This window comes from Melanerpes formicivorus, unplaced genomic scaffold, assembly GCF_026170545.1.
Source record: "Melanerpes formicivorus ecotype bairdi unplaced genomic scaffold, bMelFor1.0.p_v2 SCAF_33, whole genome shotgun sequence".
Taxonomy (NCBI): domain Eukaryota; kingdom Metazoa; phylum Chordata; class Aves; order Piciformes; family Picidae; genus Melanerpes; species Melanerpes formicivorus.
Genome location: NW_027142385.1, coordinates 3,439,463 through 3,453,904, shown reverse-complemented (window position 1 = coordinate 3,453,904; position 14,442 = coordinate 3,439,463). Strand labels below are relative to the sequence as shown.

At 43.7% G+C, this 14,442-nt stretch overlaps 2 protein-coding genes across 8 annotated transcripts in view; one reads left to right on the top strand and one right to left on the bottom strand.

Annotated features, from left to right (window-relative positions):
• Nucleotides 1–62: 62 nt before the first annotated feature.
• SLC2A8 (solute carrier family 2 member 8) lies at nt 63–6,920 on the top strand. 5 transcript variants are annotated; one of them, XM_068155681.1, is made up of 11 exons: nt 201–246; nt 560–621; nt 1,272–1,397; nt 1,549–1,755; nt 2,391–2,490; nt 2,619–2,830; nt 3,553–3,696; nt 4,226–4,334; nt 5,121–5,294; nt 5,977–6,122; nt 6,287–6,920. In XM_068155681.1, exons 3-11 carry the CDS (start codon nt 1,395–1,397, stop codon nt 6,422–6,424), a joined length of 1,233 nt encoding a protein of 410 aa, XP_068011782.1. In that variant the 5' UTR covers nt 201–246; nt 560–621; nt 1,272–1,394; the 3' UTR covers nt 6,425–6,920. The 5 variants fall into 5 exon arrangements, with proteins under 5 accessions (XP_068011785.1, XP_068011782.1, XP_068011781.1 ...); XM_068155680.1 differs by having other exon boundaries at nt 1,254–1,397; XM_068155684.1 differs by lacking the exon at nt 1,272–1,397 and having other exon boundaries at nt 63–246; nt 462–621.
• Nucleotides 6,921–6,993: 73 nt separating this feature from the next.
• The window catches only part of GARNL3 (GTPase activating Rap/RanGAP domain like 3), a 46,179-nt gene continuing 38,730 nt past the window's right edge, over nt 6,994–14,442 (bottom strand). For all 3 annotated transcript variants that reach the window (XM_068155674.1, XM_068155673.1, XM_068155675.1), the window contains one exon: nt 6,994–13,603. In XM_068155674.1, coding sequence (XP_068011775.1) covers nt 13,447–13,603 — 157 coding nt within the window. In that variant the 3' untranslated portion in view covers nt 6,994–13,446. The remainder of the gene's footprint in view (nt 13,604–14,442) is intronic.

The following is a 14,442-nucleotide window of genomic DNA, read 5'->3' as shown; positions in this document are numbered from 1 at the left end:
CGCACCCCCGCGACGTCATCACCCCACGCCGTCACGCGCGCCCCGTTTCCGTCGGGATCGGCACCTCGGGGCGCTGCGGCAGGCGCTGCGGGTGGGGGTCCGCGGCGCTGCCCTCACAGCCCGGGCGGAGGCTCGTTGGCGGCTGCCCGTAGAGGAGCGGCGCCGAGGCGCTCCCCGCAGGCGGGGCATGGCTGCAGAGGAGTCTCGCCCCTTGCTGGGTTACCCTGCGTCGGACTCCTACCCGAGGTGGGTGACCGCGGGCGCCGCGACCCGCCGCCCCGGCGGGCTCAGGGACGGCGCTGAGTACCCTGTGGCTCGGCCGCGGCCCGTAGCTGGGGGCGGCCGTGGCGAGCTCTGGGCCGAGCCCTCTGCCAGCCCCGCCCGAGCATTACCGGCCCTTGTGAGGGGCTGGAAGCGGGAGGTGGGGGCGGCGTGATCCTTGTCGGCCTCTTCTGCCTCAGAGTGCAGAACAAGAAGTTGTACCTGGCCACGTTCGCTGCTGTCTTGGGACCGCTTAGCTTTGGCTTCGTGCTGGGCTATAGCTCACCTGTTATTCCAGAGCTGAGGAAAATCAACGATCCTAAATTAAGATTGGACAGCAATCAAGCCTCGTGGTTTGGGGTAAGTCGCTGCATGATGCATCACCACTGCGGGATTTCATGTGAAATCACAAGTCGGGAAGATGCTGCTGATATCTGATGAGGATTTGCTCCTTTTAAGAATGAGGATAAATGCAGATCTGAATAATGAAATACAGTTTTCTTCCTAAATCTAGTGATTGATTCAGCTTTTCCCAGAATAACAGTGCTGTAATGATAACTTTGTGAGCATATCTAATAAATGCTCCTCTTATTTGAACTTACTTTTGCTGATAAATTGTCTCCTAACCGTTCTTAGGACTCAATTGAATCTGTTAAGGGACCACAGAAAATAAAACTATTTAGTAAATTGGGGCAGTCCATCAACACAGGGAATGTTTGGGTTTTGAATACAGGCTGGACTTCAAGCTGGTCAAAATAAAGAATTCCTCAGGGCTTTGAGACAGTTTGTGTGCCACAGCTGTTTGAGAAACTGCTGCTGGAGTTTTTTTCTTCATTGAGAGAGCTTTGTATGTAATATGAAAAAGACTTGCTGTTCAGCTGTGGCAAGTAGAGCTTTTTGGTTATGTTGTGCTTAAGAAGTCACAGAATCCCAGCGTGGTGAGGGTTGGAAGGGACCTCTGGGCATCATCTAGTCCAATCTCCCTTCTAAAGTAGGGTCACTCAAAGCAGATTGCCCAGGATCACAATGCCCAGGTGGATTTGGAATCTCTCCAGAGAAGGAGACTCCACAACCTCTCCTGAGCAGCCTGCTCCAGGACTCTGTCACACTCGCAGCAAAGAGATTTTTTCCTCATGGTAATATTTTGATTCTGAAAATGCCTGCAGACTCCTGCACATGTGTTTAGGAGCTGCTATTTGCTTTTCAATATTAGAGAAGAAATTGCTGTCTGTTATTTCTTTTTGTATGTGCATAGTGATGTTTTTTCTTACTTGTTTCATTTCTAAGTCAGTGGTAACATTAGGAGCTGCTGCTGGAGGAATACTGGGAGGCTATCTCGTGGATAGAGTTGGGAGGAAGCTGAGCCTGATGCTGTGCTCCGTACCTTATGTTTTTGGGTATCTGGTTATTATCTCTGCTCAGAATGTTTGGATGCTCTATTTTGGACGAATGCTGTCAGGCTTGGCCAGTGGCATCACTTCACTCGTTGTTCCAGTAAGTAAGATGTTTTTCTGGGGGCGGGTGGGCATGTGGGCTGGGGGTTTTGTGTACTGGCTTTTTGTTTCTTTCTCTGCAGCAATATTGTGGGTGGCTTGGGTGAAATAACTGAGTAACTGTAGCCAAAGCAGATTTCTTTTTACATAATCATCTTCTGCTTACTTTTAGTCCTGTAGCTGGGGTATGCTGCTGCCCATAGAGTCTGTGTTCTGTTTGGAACCTCATGGAGAATGAAATAATTTGCACTCTTTTCATTGAATTACAAATCTAAACAGTTGCAGCAGTTCTGTATGTGGCTTGAGCTCTGTGTTTGTGCAAAGCCCGTTCCAAGATCCAGAGTGCTTTGTGTGATGTTGTGATGATGAACAAAAGCAGCTCTTACTAATGCCAGCTTATTCCCCTCTGGGATACTGATGCAGTGTCAATGTTCTTCTGGCTTAGGTCTGGCTTTTTCCAGGGTTTCCTATCACCAGTACCCATCTCTGAGATGGTAACTCTCTATTCACTACATTTTACTGAGGCTTTTTCTAAGGAGGGCCGTTACTAGGAAATGCAGAAATTAATTCCTTATCAAGTCCTTGATCCAAAATTGGGTAGAAGTAATTATTAGATGTTTTCTCCATGTGTTTCAGGTGTATATATCTGAAATATCTCATCCTAAAGTCCGTGGTATGCTTGGCTCTTGTGTTCAGCTGATGGTGGTGACTGGCATACTGGGAGCCTATGTTGCAGGTACTGGGGTTGGGGCTTTAGGTTACAGTGCATGGAATGAGAGCACTGCACTGGAGAACTGCAACTAGATGGGAATTTGTACAGCTGATCCATGTTCACACTCCTGCTCTTTCCCTTCTGTTACCCAGGAATAGCCTTGAGATGGCACTGGCTGGCAGTGTTGGGTTCTGTGCTGCCCTGCATGATGCTGCTGTTGATGTCCTTCATGCCCGAGACGCCCAGGTTCCTGCTGAGCCGCAACGAGCGCTCCAAAGCCACGGCCGCTTTGCGCTTCCTGCGCGGACCGCAGGCAGACCACGAGTGGGAATGTGAGCAGATTGAAGCTGGTGCTCAGGAAGAGGTGATGGGAATCTTAACTTTTTATATGGAAGTAACAGCTGATAACCTTGCAGTGTAATTAAAAGGCTTTTACCAAAGATTAGTTAAGAGCCTTTCTTACAAGTGCTGGTCCAGACCTGCTCCCTCTTACAAATTACATCAAGGAGCAGGGGAGATTCTTTCCATTGTCTTTCTCTACCTTTCAGCTGCTGCTGTTGCATTGGCTGCCATTAATGTACATGGGTAGCAGTCAGGCTCTTAAGTAGATGACAGCTATCTGTTTTTTTGCTTTGGTTAGCAGTTTTGTAGGATTGTTCAGCATCTCTTGCACCAATTCCGTTTGCCTTGCATGAATGCACTTCCTCTTCCTTCTCTAAAAGCAGCCCTTAGCCTCTTGTGAGATGAGGGAGAAATGTGCTTAAATAGGCAGGTCTGATCATTGCAGTTTGGTTTCTGCAAACCCTGAAGTCATCCATGTTAACTTTTTTTCCCACAAAGTGCTGACAGTTTCTGTGTAGAACCTGGGAAAAGTGGAAAAACGCTTTTGGGGACTGCTCAGCTACCCCAAATATAAACATTTTTGAAGCTGAGGAGCTTGGTTTTGCTGAAGGGGAGGTGGGGAACTTCCTGAGTTCGAACAGATTAGAATGTTCTGAGGGGGGGGTTGTGTTGGTGGTGGTTTTGTTCCTTGGTTTAAAAGATGAATTTTTTTTTCACCAAAGCATCACTTAATCTTTCTAACAGGAACTGAAACTCTCTGAATTTAAGAACCCTTCAATCTACAGGCCACTTCTTATTGGTGTGGCTCTGATGTTCTTCCAGCAAGTAACAGGCATTAATGCCGTTATGTTTTATGCAGAAACTATCTTTGAGGATGCAAACTTCAAGGTAACTTGGGGTGTGTTTCTAACCTGACAAAGCTGCTGTACTTTCAGTTTGGTCAGTGCCACAGGAAGTCTGAAAAATGTAACAAACTGACTGGGTAATGGTCCTGCCTGTGCCACAAGTAACAGACCTTTTGGGTTGTGATTCTGGATACCTTCTTGATTACTGTGGCATACCTGAATGTTCTGGGCAGAAGTATGTTGTGGTTTGCTGGTCTGAAGCTTTGATACTGACAGAAATTCCTATTATAGGCATCTTCCTATGTAAATCTCTGTTACTAGAGTTAACACATGCAATGGTTCAGAGAAAGCAAAACTCTAGGAAGAAGTTGTGGCTTGTGTTGAAGTTTATTAAGAGACCAGGATGGTGTGTTAAAATGGGTGATGTTTCTTTCCCCCTTCCCCCACCCCTGCTGTCTCCCCCACCTGCAGCATAGTCTGGCTTCTTTCAGATTCAAGAAACAAATGCTTGATAAGTGATGCTCTTATCAGCCTGCAAGAGCAAACTCTCCCTACCTCTTACTTTATTTCAGGACAGCAGAATGGCTTCTGTTGTTGTGGGGTCCATACAAGTGTGTTTCACTGCTGTGGCTGCACTTATCATAGATAAAACGGGACGAAAAGTGCTGCTTTACATATCTGGTAAAACTTGTTACTGAAATCTGTTCAGAGAGAGGAATTACTCTATACAGTACCACACCACTGTAGCATCATCCTACTACATAGTAGTCTTAACTGGTGGGGGAATTAAGTATTGCAATTTATGCATTTTTCAGTGGTTTGCTTTGTGCTTTGGTGTAACTGTAGTCTCCTAAGAAGAAACTATGATGTTACATATACAGTGTGAGTGGAACCCCTTGAAACTACCTCTGTGTCTTCTTACCAGCCAGTTTTTACTGCGAAATAGCCATGTCACTGAGGCAGTTCTTACTGCTGTGAGCACTGTGCTGCTTAGTAAGATTCAGTGTCATGATACATTCTCATACCCAAGCTGTCAACAAATGACTATTTCAAAGTCACTTCTCTGTGGCTGCTGCTACTTTCATAGAATTATAGAATCAATAGGGTTGGAAAAGAGCTCTGAGATCAAGTCCAACCTTCAATGGCACATTATGGTGTCTAGTTAGATGAGACTGGAGTTAACAATTATAACTTGACAAGTAAGTGTGCTAAATAAAACTAATTCTGTTTGACAGAGTTGTGCTGTACCCTCAATAGTAATGACTGCTGTCAAGACCAGTGTTTAGAATGCTTGTGTAGCACCTTCCACTCCTGTCAAGGCCAGTGGTTATTTCCAAGAACAGGATCTTTTGAGAAACACTTCTGTGAGGGCCAGCATGTCTTGCATGTTTAAAGCAACTATGTTCTGTCTCAGAAGTGGCACCCAAGTGGCAACTAGTGACAGCTTGGTTATTGTTTCCTTTTCAGGGATAATCATGGCTCTCAGTACTGCATTGTTTGGGCTTTACTTTAAAGTGGTCCTTCCAAATCAAAACAACTCCTCAAACCCTGATGTGTGGTTCACTCTAAATTCAGCATCCCCAGGAACAGAAAGCAGCATGTCCTGGCTTGCAGTGGTGAGCTTAGGGCTCTTCGTTGCTGGTAAGTGGAACAGGCTTTTAAGTGGCCATTGCACAAAACTCTCATCTTTCTGATAGATGTGTTCCTTTTTGTCACACCATTGATGAATGGAAATGAGTTATGTCTTTGAACCTTTCCAGTGCACAATGCAAAGCTGGGCTGAGCATTCACAGCCCTGCTGGCAGAGCTGACAGCTTAGTTACACCCATTCCCTGGAACATTAATTAATACCTCCTTGTGCTACCAGAATTGCATATATAGTACATGCAGTAATATATACAGTATATTTGTAGTAATTGCTGAGGTTAAACTGCTGGGTAAAAAAAGGCTTTTGGCATCTTAGCCACACCAAACTCTGTGACAGTGCAAGGCAGCAACAGGTGAAAACTCTTTCTAAGCTGACCACTTCAGAGACTTTGTGGCAAGAAGTTCTGCTTGTTAAGAATGTTCTTGTAATTAATTTGATGTAGAAGGCACTAGTGGTGTTCCATGCTGCCCCAAAAATAACTTAAACGCTTCTGGTAAAGGAACTTCATTACTGGAATCATCCAAGAGTTTAGAGTGAAAATTGTAGCCTCTTCACTTGACTAACTTGGGCATCATTCAGTCTTCCCTTTAATATGTACCTAACTTGGATTTAGTCTCTGCTGTTTCTTTAACATGTACTTAACTTGGATTTAGTCTCTGCTGTTTCTGATTGCAGGCTTTGCCCTTGGCTGGGGCCCTATTCCATGGCTGGTGATATCAGAGATCTTCCCCCTTAAAGCTCGAGGCATTTCGAGCGCTGCCTGTGTGCTGACCAACTGGATCATGGCCTTCTTGGTCACCAAAGAGTTTCAGGACCTCCTAGTAAGTGTCATCAGCTACAGGCTGAAATTTCTTGTCAGAGGGAAGTTTATATTAAAGATGCTCCTGAGAGCCTTGAGCCAGGGTCTTCCCTGGCACCACAGAGCTGTGGTTGTACAGCAGTGAGCTGCAGTAACCCAAGGGTTTTGTTGCTTCCCCTCTCTCAGGCTTTCTTAACATCGTATGGAACGTTCTGGCTCTTCTCTGCCTTCTGCTGCCTCAATGTAACTTTTACAGCCCTTTATGTTCCTGAAACAAAAGGACAGACCCTGGAACAAATTGAAGCCTACTTCAGAAGATCCTAAAGCCTTTTTATACTGATGGGGAAACCTTCCTATCATGAATTGACGGTGCTGTGGTTGAAACTGACTGCATCACTTGGTGGAGGTCTGTTACTAAACTTGCTGCCAAATCATTTTAATGAATTGCTTAAAATCTGAACACTAGTTGTTTTAAAGATACCTGGGGGGAATCTGCACATACTTCTGCATGCTCCCTGTGGTAAATGTCCCTTGTACAAGTCGTCTTGAGCATAATCTTTTTGATTCCCGTGTTCTTTTTACCTGGTGCAGACTGACAATGGCCAAGGAAGAATGTTCAATGTATCTTTTCTTCCAAGATATAAATTAAGATTTAATTTTGTATGTAATTACATTTTCCTTGCTCTACTTTTCCCTTTCCCTCATGGTATGGTTACACTGAAGACATGAATGATGGAGCCTGGCTAATGTTCATTTTATCTTGGTCTTGCTGCTGCTATTTCTGGAATGCCTGTCTGTGGAATAAGGCTTGGTCCCAACTGGAGATGAATGAGTGGCTGCCATGGGTGTGAGTGTCACACTGGCTAGGAATGCATTTAAATCACAAGAAGGGGTGCAGGTCATAGGAGAATGTATTTTAGCAATGCTTTTCCAAAAGGAATTACAAGGTCTTGGAGTCAGCAAGCACATACTCTTAGGCAGAAAAGGAGAAAAACTATTTTGTAGTGTTAAGGGGTAAAAGATCTTAGACTGGAGCAGATATGGAGTCCAAAAGATGCCTGGAAACACAAACCAATGCTGGATTATAGTTCTTACCAAAGATGGGCAATGCTTCAGACACAAACACCAGCCTCACAGTTATGATACAGCACTTCAATGAATAGCATCTCTGAAACAACATCTCTAGGGAACTCAAATGGAAACAGTAATCCAGAGCTGTTTGCAGTTCTGTACTGCCTCTTTGTCTTGTCATTTCTTGTCTGCTGAACCAATTTGGAAAAGCCATTAGCTCTGCATGTGTAAAAGAAGCGAGGTCAAATGTATGGTTTATTAGGTATGAAGGAATAAATCATCCATTCCTCCTTCACAAAGGTGATAAATGGCACTTAGAATAGTTCCAGCTGCAATAGGACTGTTTCTATTTGGATGTCACATCTAAAACACAAACCATACATACCATCACATGACATTAAAAACAATGTAATACATCAGCAGTTAAGACAAGTGGTAGATAAAGAGTTGTTGATCACAAACGTAGCAACAGTCTTAACAATATGCAGTTATTAAATTACAAAGCAGTCTGCTAACATTCAAAGACTTGGTTAAACCTGACAGGCCAGGTTGAGAACACTTTTTGCATAAACCTTTAGAGACGTAACATTTTCCATGTGACCAGATAAATACCTTAGAGCTATAAATAAATACCCAGAAAATAATAACCTCTTACATCTTCCTCTTCAAATGATTTCCAGTAGCAAACAGGAGTCGGTCAGTTGCAAGTCAGCAACAGGGTGAAGCAGCTAGGCAGTATACAGCTGGTGAAACTGTGTTCAGCTAGAATGGGTAGAAATACTTTCTAACCTGCATGCAATGCAGATGTTTGCTGCACACTGTCATTTGAGCTTTCCTGTGTTGTTCATAGCAGGTTCTCGGGGAATCATTTGTTCCTCCACAAAATCAGGCTAAGCCTATCTGGGAAAACACTGCCTGGACAGAACGGGCAAGCACTGTGCGTGTGAGCCATGGCAGCAAACTTGGCAATGACATTTTTCATACACAGAAAGCAACAAAAATAATCCTGAAATACCTTGTTAATTGCAGGTGGGATTTCCACAAGCCCCTGGTAAGATCACATTACTTTAAATTCCTGTATGTGACTTCTAATCCCTTAAAACATGTAGCAGAAGCTACAAATACACACACCTATGTGTACTCATACCTGTGTGTATATATTGAAAACCCAACCCCCCAGGGATGAGCTACCTCTCCTGCAGACTAAGCCAATGGCTCTGAGCTGCTGCAGCTGCAAGGACAAGTTACAGACCCACACCTTTAGGGAAACATGCATGAAGTTGAACCCTTGGCTTGGTCAAGTCTCCACAGAACAGCAGAAGGTAAATGGCAGCGACCTTGGACATCTCGGTGTGCGTAATAGTGTTACAGTTCATCTGGGTGCCACCTATACCTTGTCCTACTGAGAACTGTTTAAATACTTCTTTAGTTGACTGACTTAATACTAAAATAAATAAAGTTATTTTAAAAATCTTAATATGGCTCTACCAATCATTCCAAATGCTGGCACATGTACAGAATAAATCACATGAAGGCAGACAGGAAACTCACTGCATTCAGGGTGCTACTTGCATCCTGTATGCTACACATTGCAGAAACCAACCAACACCACCAAACAAAACTAACCCTCAGTCCCCAGGAAATTAAAACAACTAAAACAAACAAACCAACAAAAAAAACCCCAATCCAGGAGAGGACTGTCATCAGAATATGTCATCAGAACAGCCCCTACTTGTTCCTTCTAAACCAGAAAGATGAAGTGATCCACACCTCCATACAATCTACAGTCCAGAGCTCTCACTACCACAAATAGCACCCAGCCCTCTCAAATTGCATGTGGGTGATTATCCCTCCTCAGAAGGAAGTGTTTTGTTCCTTTCAAACACTTTATAAATGTATGTGTACAGCACTGTCACCAGAAGAAAGCTGGACACAAACAACTGTCGGGCTGCAGCAGTTCCTGAAGCTGAAACTGTGGACCCTAGAAGGGGCTCATATAAGCCTCAGCCTTAAGAGCTGTGTATTATGTGAGAGAATTAACAGCTTGTGTGCCTCAGGGCTCTTGAGTCCTAGTCACACTTGAAAGCTGTGGTGATGGTTCATGCACATCCTGTAATGCAAATGCAGGACAAAGATGAGGAGTAACTCGGAAAGTTACCTTCTCCTTTTGAACAAACTCCAAATGCAAGATGGCACTGAGCTACCTGACACTGCTGCTCCTAGGAGTGGAGGTGCAGGGGTGTGGGCACTGGACTAGCTCTGCAGTGGTCTCTTCCAACCTCAACTGTTCTGGGATTCCATGCAGAGGTGAGGAGCAGAAGTATGCTCCAAATGAACTGCCTGTACGGCCTAATGCTTGCACCAAAGTAAATCACATTCCTGTAGTTTAGCCAGACGAAGGCACAGTGCTGAAGTGGTGACTACCATAAACCAGAAGGGGTTAAGAGCCCTACCACCTCCAACAAATCCAGCACATGGGACAGAAAACATTTCTTGCAGAAGCTTCTGAGTCCAGAATGAGCCTTCAGCTGACCCTATCTTGAGAGCAAATGTTCAACCTGGTACAATTCTGCCTTCACAGAAAAATTTTTTTCCATCCACCTGCAGCATTCTTCTCTTAGAACAACACCCACCTTACACAGCTGTAGATTCAAAGATTAGCTTTTCTCTCACCCATGGTCAGCCAACACCAAGAATGCAGGCTAAAGGCAGCTTTATAATTAGATGTGAAAGAAAGAAGGGTTGTGCTTAGGGTGACCCTGGCTACAACGTGAGCCCAAGACTACTTTCTAAGTTATAATGAGGAGATGCAAGCATATGCTGGAAAAGCAGAAGGGGAACAACATGGCTCTAAGGCTGGAGTGAACAACAGTAAACTGTCCATCCCAGTAGCCTTCCAACAAGCTCTGCCACCTGACACTGGTCTAAAGTAGGAGAGGTTGCATAGCTATATAAAAACCTTGCCCTTTACAAGTGATGCAGAAGAGTTCATGTATCAGTATCACCAGTTGGCTTTTGTTTTGATTTTAATTAGCAGTCTGAATGGTGTGGATCTAGAGAGAAACCATGGCTAGAAGCTAGTTCAGAGGATGCCAACTAGTTGCACTAAGAGGCATATAACTCATGGCTGTTCAGAGCCCACAGAAACTGTATCTTTGTACACTGGGTATTTGTCCTGTTGTGCCAGCATTTTCACTTTAATGTGTGATTGTCTTTTGGTACAATAAATGGGATCAAGACCTTCACAGAATTTGGTTCTTGTGGCTTGTGTCAAACAAAACTGCAACACTATTACAATGCTCTCTGCCTTCTACCTATACTCTGGGCTGCTCTTGTACAGTAAGTAGGTAGTAAACTATACATACATGACTGTGAAGCCTCAGCTACCATCTCTAGGGGTCATATAAATCACACTAGTGCTGCCTGATCGCTTCCAACTTGTTTTGTTAGGTCCAATATCATCTTTACACCCCTACAAGACACATTGATTAACCACAGAAGCAAGAACTCGAGGAGTGGCAGCCTTGTTAAGGCACTTACATTAGGAATGAAGACAGGACATTTGTTTCCAGGGTTCAGATCCTTCCTCTCCTATGACAGTAAGTGTTAGGTCTGGTAGTCCCCACTGTGACCTACTTAACTGCTTGCACCTCACACATTAAGTGGAGCTATAGCAAAAAATTCAGCTGGGAGAAGGTGGGGAGAGGCAGTTGCTCAGCTTCTCTCTCTAAACTATACCAACGTCCTGTTGCTGATAGGTACCACGAAGCTCATCTGATCTGGTTTCGTCTAGCTTAAGCAACCAAACTTAATTTGTCCTCCTTACAGTCCTTTAGCTGTTTGTTAGTATTTGCTAGATGTCATCACTGCTGTGATTACAGGCAGACCTTCAAAGGTTCTCACACACTCACACTCTCCTGCTTTCCAGCCACTGCTGTGCTTCTGGTCAAAGCAAGGATCTCTTGCTTTATGGCCCCTCTTGCTGTCTCAGTTATGACACAAATGTTAACATCTATACACGTCCTGACTACCAGCACAGCTGGCAGCACAGCACAGCTGGCAGTCAGGCTTTCTGTCAAGCTGTCCTCATTCTTCTTGTCTCTAGTGCTCCATCTCTAAAGCTTGTCCTTTCAGGATACCAAAATACATTTGTTCACATCCTTCAAAGTAAGTTTTTTAAATCTCCCTACATTGCTTCACTGGAACTATGGTTTAGTCATGTTGAATCATGTCAAAACATCTGCAGTGTATTTAAAATCTGATATCCTAACAGTGCAAGGCAGAGTTTCCAGTTAAAATTGTTTTAACTAAAGCCCCAGTTTTGCCACCCATTCTTTCGAAACACACACACACGCCACCAAAATGAACACCCCCAAGACATCTGTGTACAGAAGATGATGGTGCTTTTGCTTTCTAAAACCATCTAAGTGTGAGCAGCACATCCCAAAGTGGATTCAGTACGTCCACAAACGTGTTTGCAGCTTCCAAATGAATAAGCACCACGTGATCCCTTCGAGAGCTTCAAACCTTAGCTGCCCCGAGAAAGAGGACAGGACTTAATTCACACCACCTCTAGAAGTAACATGCTCAAGAAGAATTACAAAGACTTTGAGCTGGCACTTCCTTTTAGAGGCTTAGTAAGGTTCACCCCACACACCTATGGGTGCAAAAGTACTAAGATAACAGTAGCCACTAGTTTATACTGATCCTGCTCCTAGGTTAATTACTGTTGAAAATATTGCTTCTTCCCTCGATCAGCCACTCCGGTTGAGAGTCAGAAATGATCCTTTCAGATAAGGCCTTGCATATTTTCTTAGGTGGAGCAACTGAAGCCATTATATACAATAAATTGGGCAAAAAGTACTTTGCAAAAACCAGTTTTACATTCAGACAGACCGAGGCTAAAGGCACACATCTCCAGATGGTCATGCCTGGACAGAAAGTGGAGTCATGACACATGGATGACATTACAAAATAAAATCAAGGATACAGAAGGATTTCTACATATAGAACAACAAATTAATTGCCAATAAAGCTCAGATCTTCATATATAAAAAGCCTGGAAGCATCACACTGAAAAAAAACAAACCCCACCAACAACCCAAACCAAACAAAACCCTTTCGAAACACTGTTAAAAATCTGCTTTTTGGCATAGAGGAAAGGGTTAAAAAACAACCACATTAAAAATCAAGCTGTAAACATGAAACCCTGTCCTTTAATGTAACAAAAGGTCCAAGATGACTATTCCATCACAGAAAACTAGCTTCTTAGCAGTGGAATTTCAGCCTGGATCCAGTCAGCAAAGTATGATGAGCTGGAACAACGACTGACACTGTTGGTGCAAGTGCAGCCAAGAGCTAATGCTGATGCCTGCACAGGAATCTTTGTGCAGGCAGAAAGAAAAACCAGGGGTTGGCTCTGCAGCCTGTCATGTGAGGATCTGTAGGTGCACTGCAACAACAGTTTTCCAGTAAACAGAGAAAAACAGGGTTTGTTGTTGTGGTGGGTTGGGGATTTTGTTTGGTTTGTTTGCCTTTTTTGTTGCCTTTTGTTATTTAACTTTCAATTCTGAAGGAACATTTTGAAAGTTAGTGTTTTCTATAAAAAGTCTCTCTGCTCAGGGATTCTTAACACCAAAATGGTTTGAAAGTGTCTCTTAAAAAAAGAGGTGCATGGATAGGTCAGAGCAAAGAAAGCAGCATCTTCAGATCTTACCTGATTTTTATAGCACAGCCTTGATTCTTCAGTGACCACACCACAGCTGCGTCATTTCAAGGACAGACTGCACTGTTTGGAAAAACCGTGCTTGCAAGCCTTTTGTTTTGTTCTGCTTGACTGAAAAACCAAAAGGAGTAGTTTGTGTTATAAAATTCCTCTTCCCCCATGGCATACACTTGTTGTGAAACAACTCATGATGGTAAGAACAGCAACCAGCTGAGTGTCGTTCAGGTACTTCAAATTATAAGAAGCTCAGAATAAGTAATACTTTTTATTTCCTCCACTTTCAACCTAAACCTCTCTTTGATTACCTACTGTTAGAATGCCACAAAAAGTAATGGTTCATTGACTGAGAAAAGAAAACATAACCTATCTCAAAGATACAAGCATCACCAAATCAGGCTGAGCTAGCCAGAACAACATGGGTTCTATAAAGATTAATCACCAATACTTCCAGCCACATTTTACCACTAGAAGCAGTGTTTGTGACATTCCCATAGAGCTCACAGAGTTGTAAGAAAATGTGAAGTAAAGAAGAAAGGTTTTAAGACTGTCTTCACTTCAAGTCAATGAAGTCTTCATCATATAAAGAAATGGGCTGAAATGGACAGCTGGGTGGTGAGCTCTCCTCCCTGTTTGCCAAAGTATCGGGATCTGAACTAGTGGAAAGATGACGTCCTTCAGAAAAGCTTTCAAAGGAGCTTGAGATTATCCTGCAAAGAGAAAGAGAGATGTTACCAAAAAAGTACGCAGGTCAGGGCAAGTAGGATCAATGGCTAAAGGCCAGTAGGATCAATGGCTACTTCTAGGTTCAACCAAGCTGTGCTAAAGAGAGAGACAGACCATTAAAACGGAGTTTCTCTCTGGTTTACTCTACTGAAAATCATCACAAGTCAATGCTAATGAAGCCCCCTAGCAAGACCATATCCAAACAGTGGTTGCAGGCAGTGGTTTGACATTGCAGCAGATTGTTTGTGTTGGTAATCTCAGTCATCTGTATCTTGGCTGAACCCTGCCACTGCTCCACACAAACATAGGTTATGAAAACAGAGAAAACGAGACTTGGCAGTCAGGGCAGGCAAGCAGAGCCAAGCAGACAACGCTGGAGCTTCTCTGCCACATTTGTTCTGGAAAGGGCCACACAAGAGCATACAAAGGGAACAGCAAGTGAGCCTGCAGAGTGCAGATCTAGTAGTCCAAATCCTAATCACAGAACTGGAACGTTAGGGGTTGAAAGAGACCTCTGGAGATCATCCAGTCCAACCCCACTGCCAAAGAAGGATCACCTAGGGCAGGTCACACAGGAAACAATCCAGGGAGGTTTTGAAAGTCTTCAGTAAAGGAGACACCACAACCTCTCAGGGCAGCCTGTTCCAGTGCTCCATCACCCTCACCATCAAGAAGATGACAGGCTCAGCTGCAGCAGGACCTTACAAAATCCCATTTAGTCTTTTTTTTGCTCATTAACATGTCTCTAGCAAAAATTATGATCATTCCTGTACTTATGAGTATTCTGATACGCTAACAAACACCTTAGCATGAAATTCACATT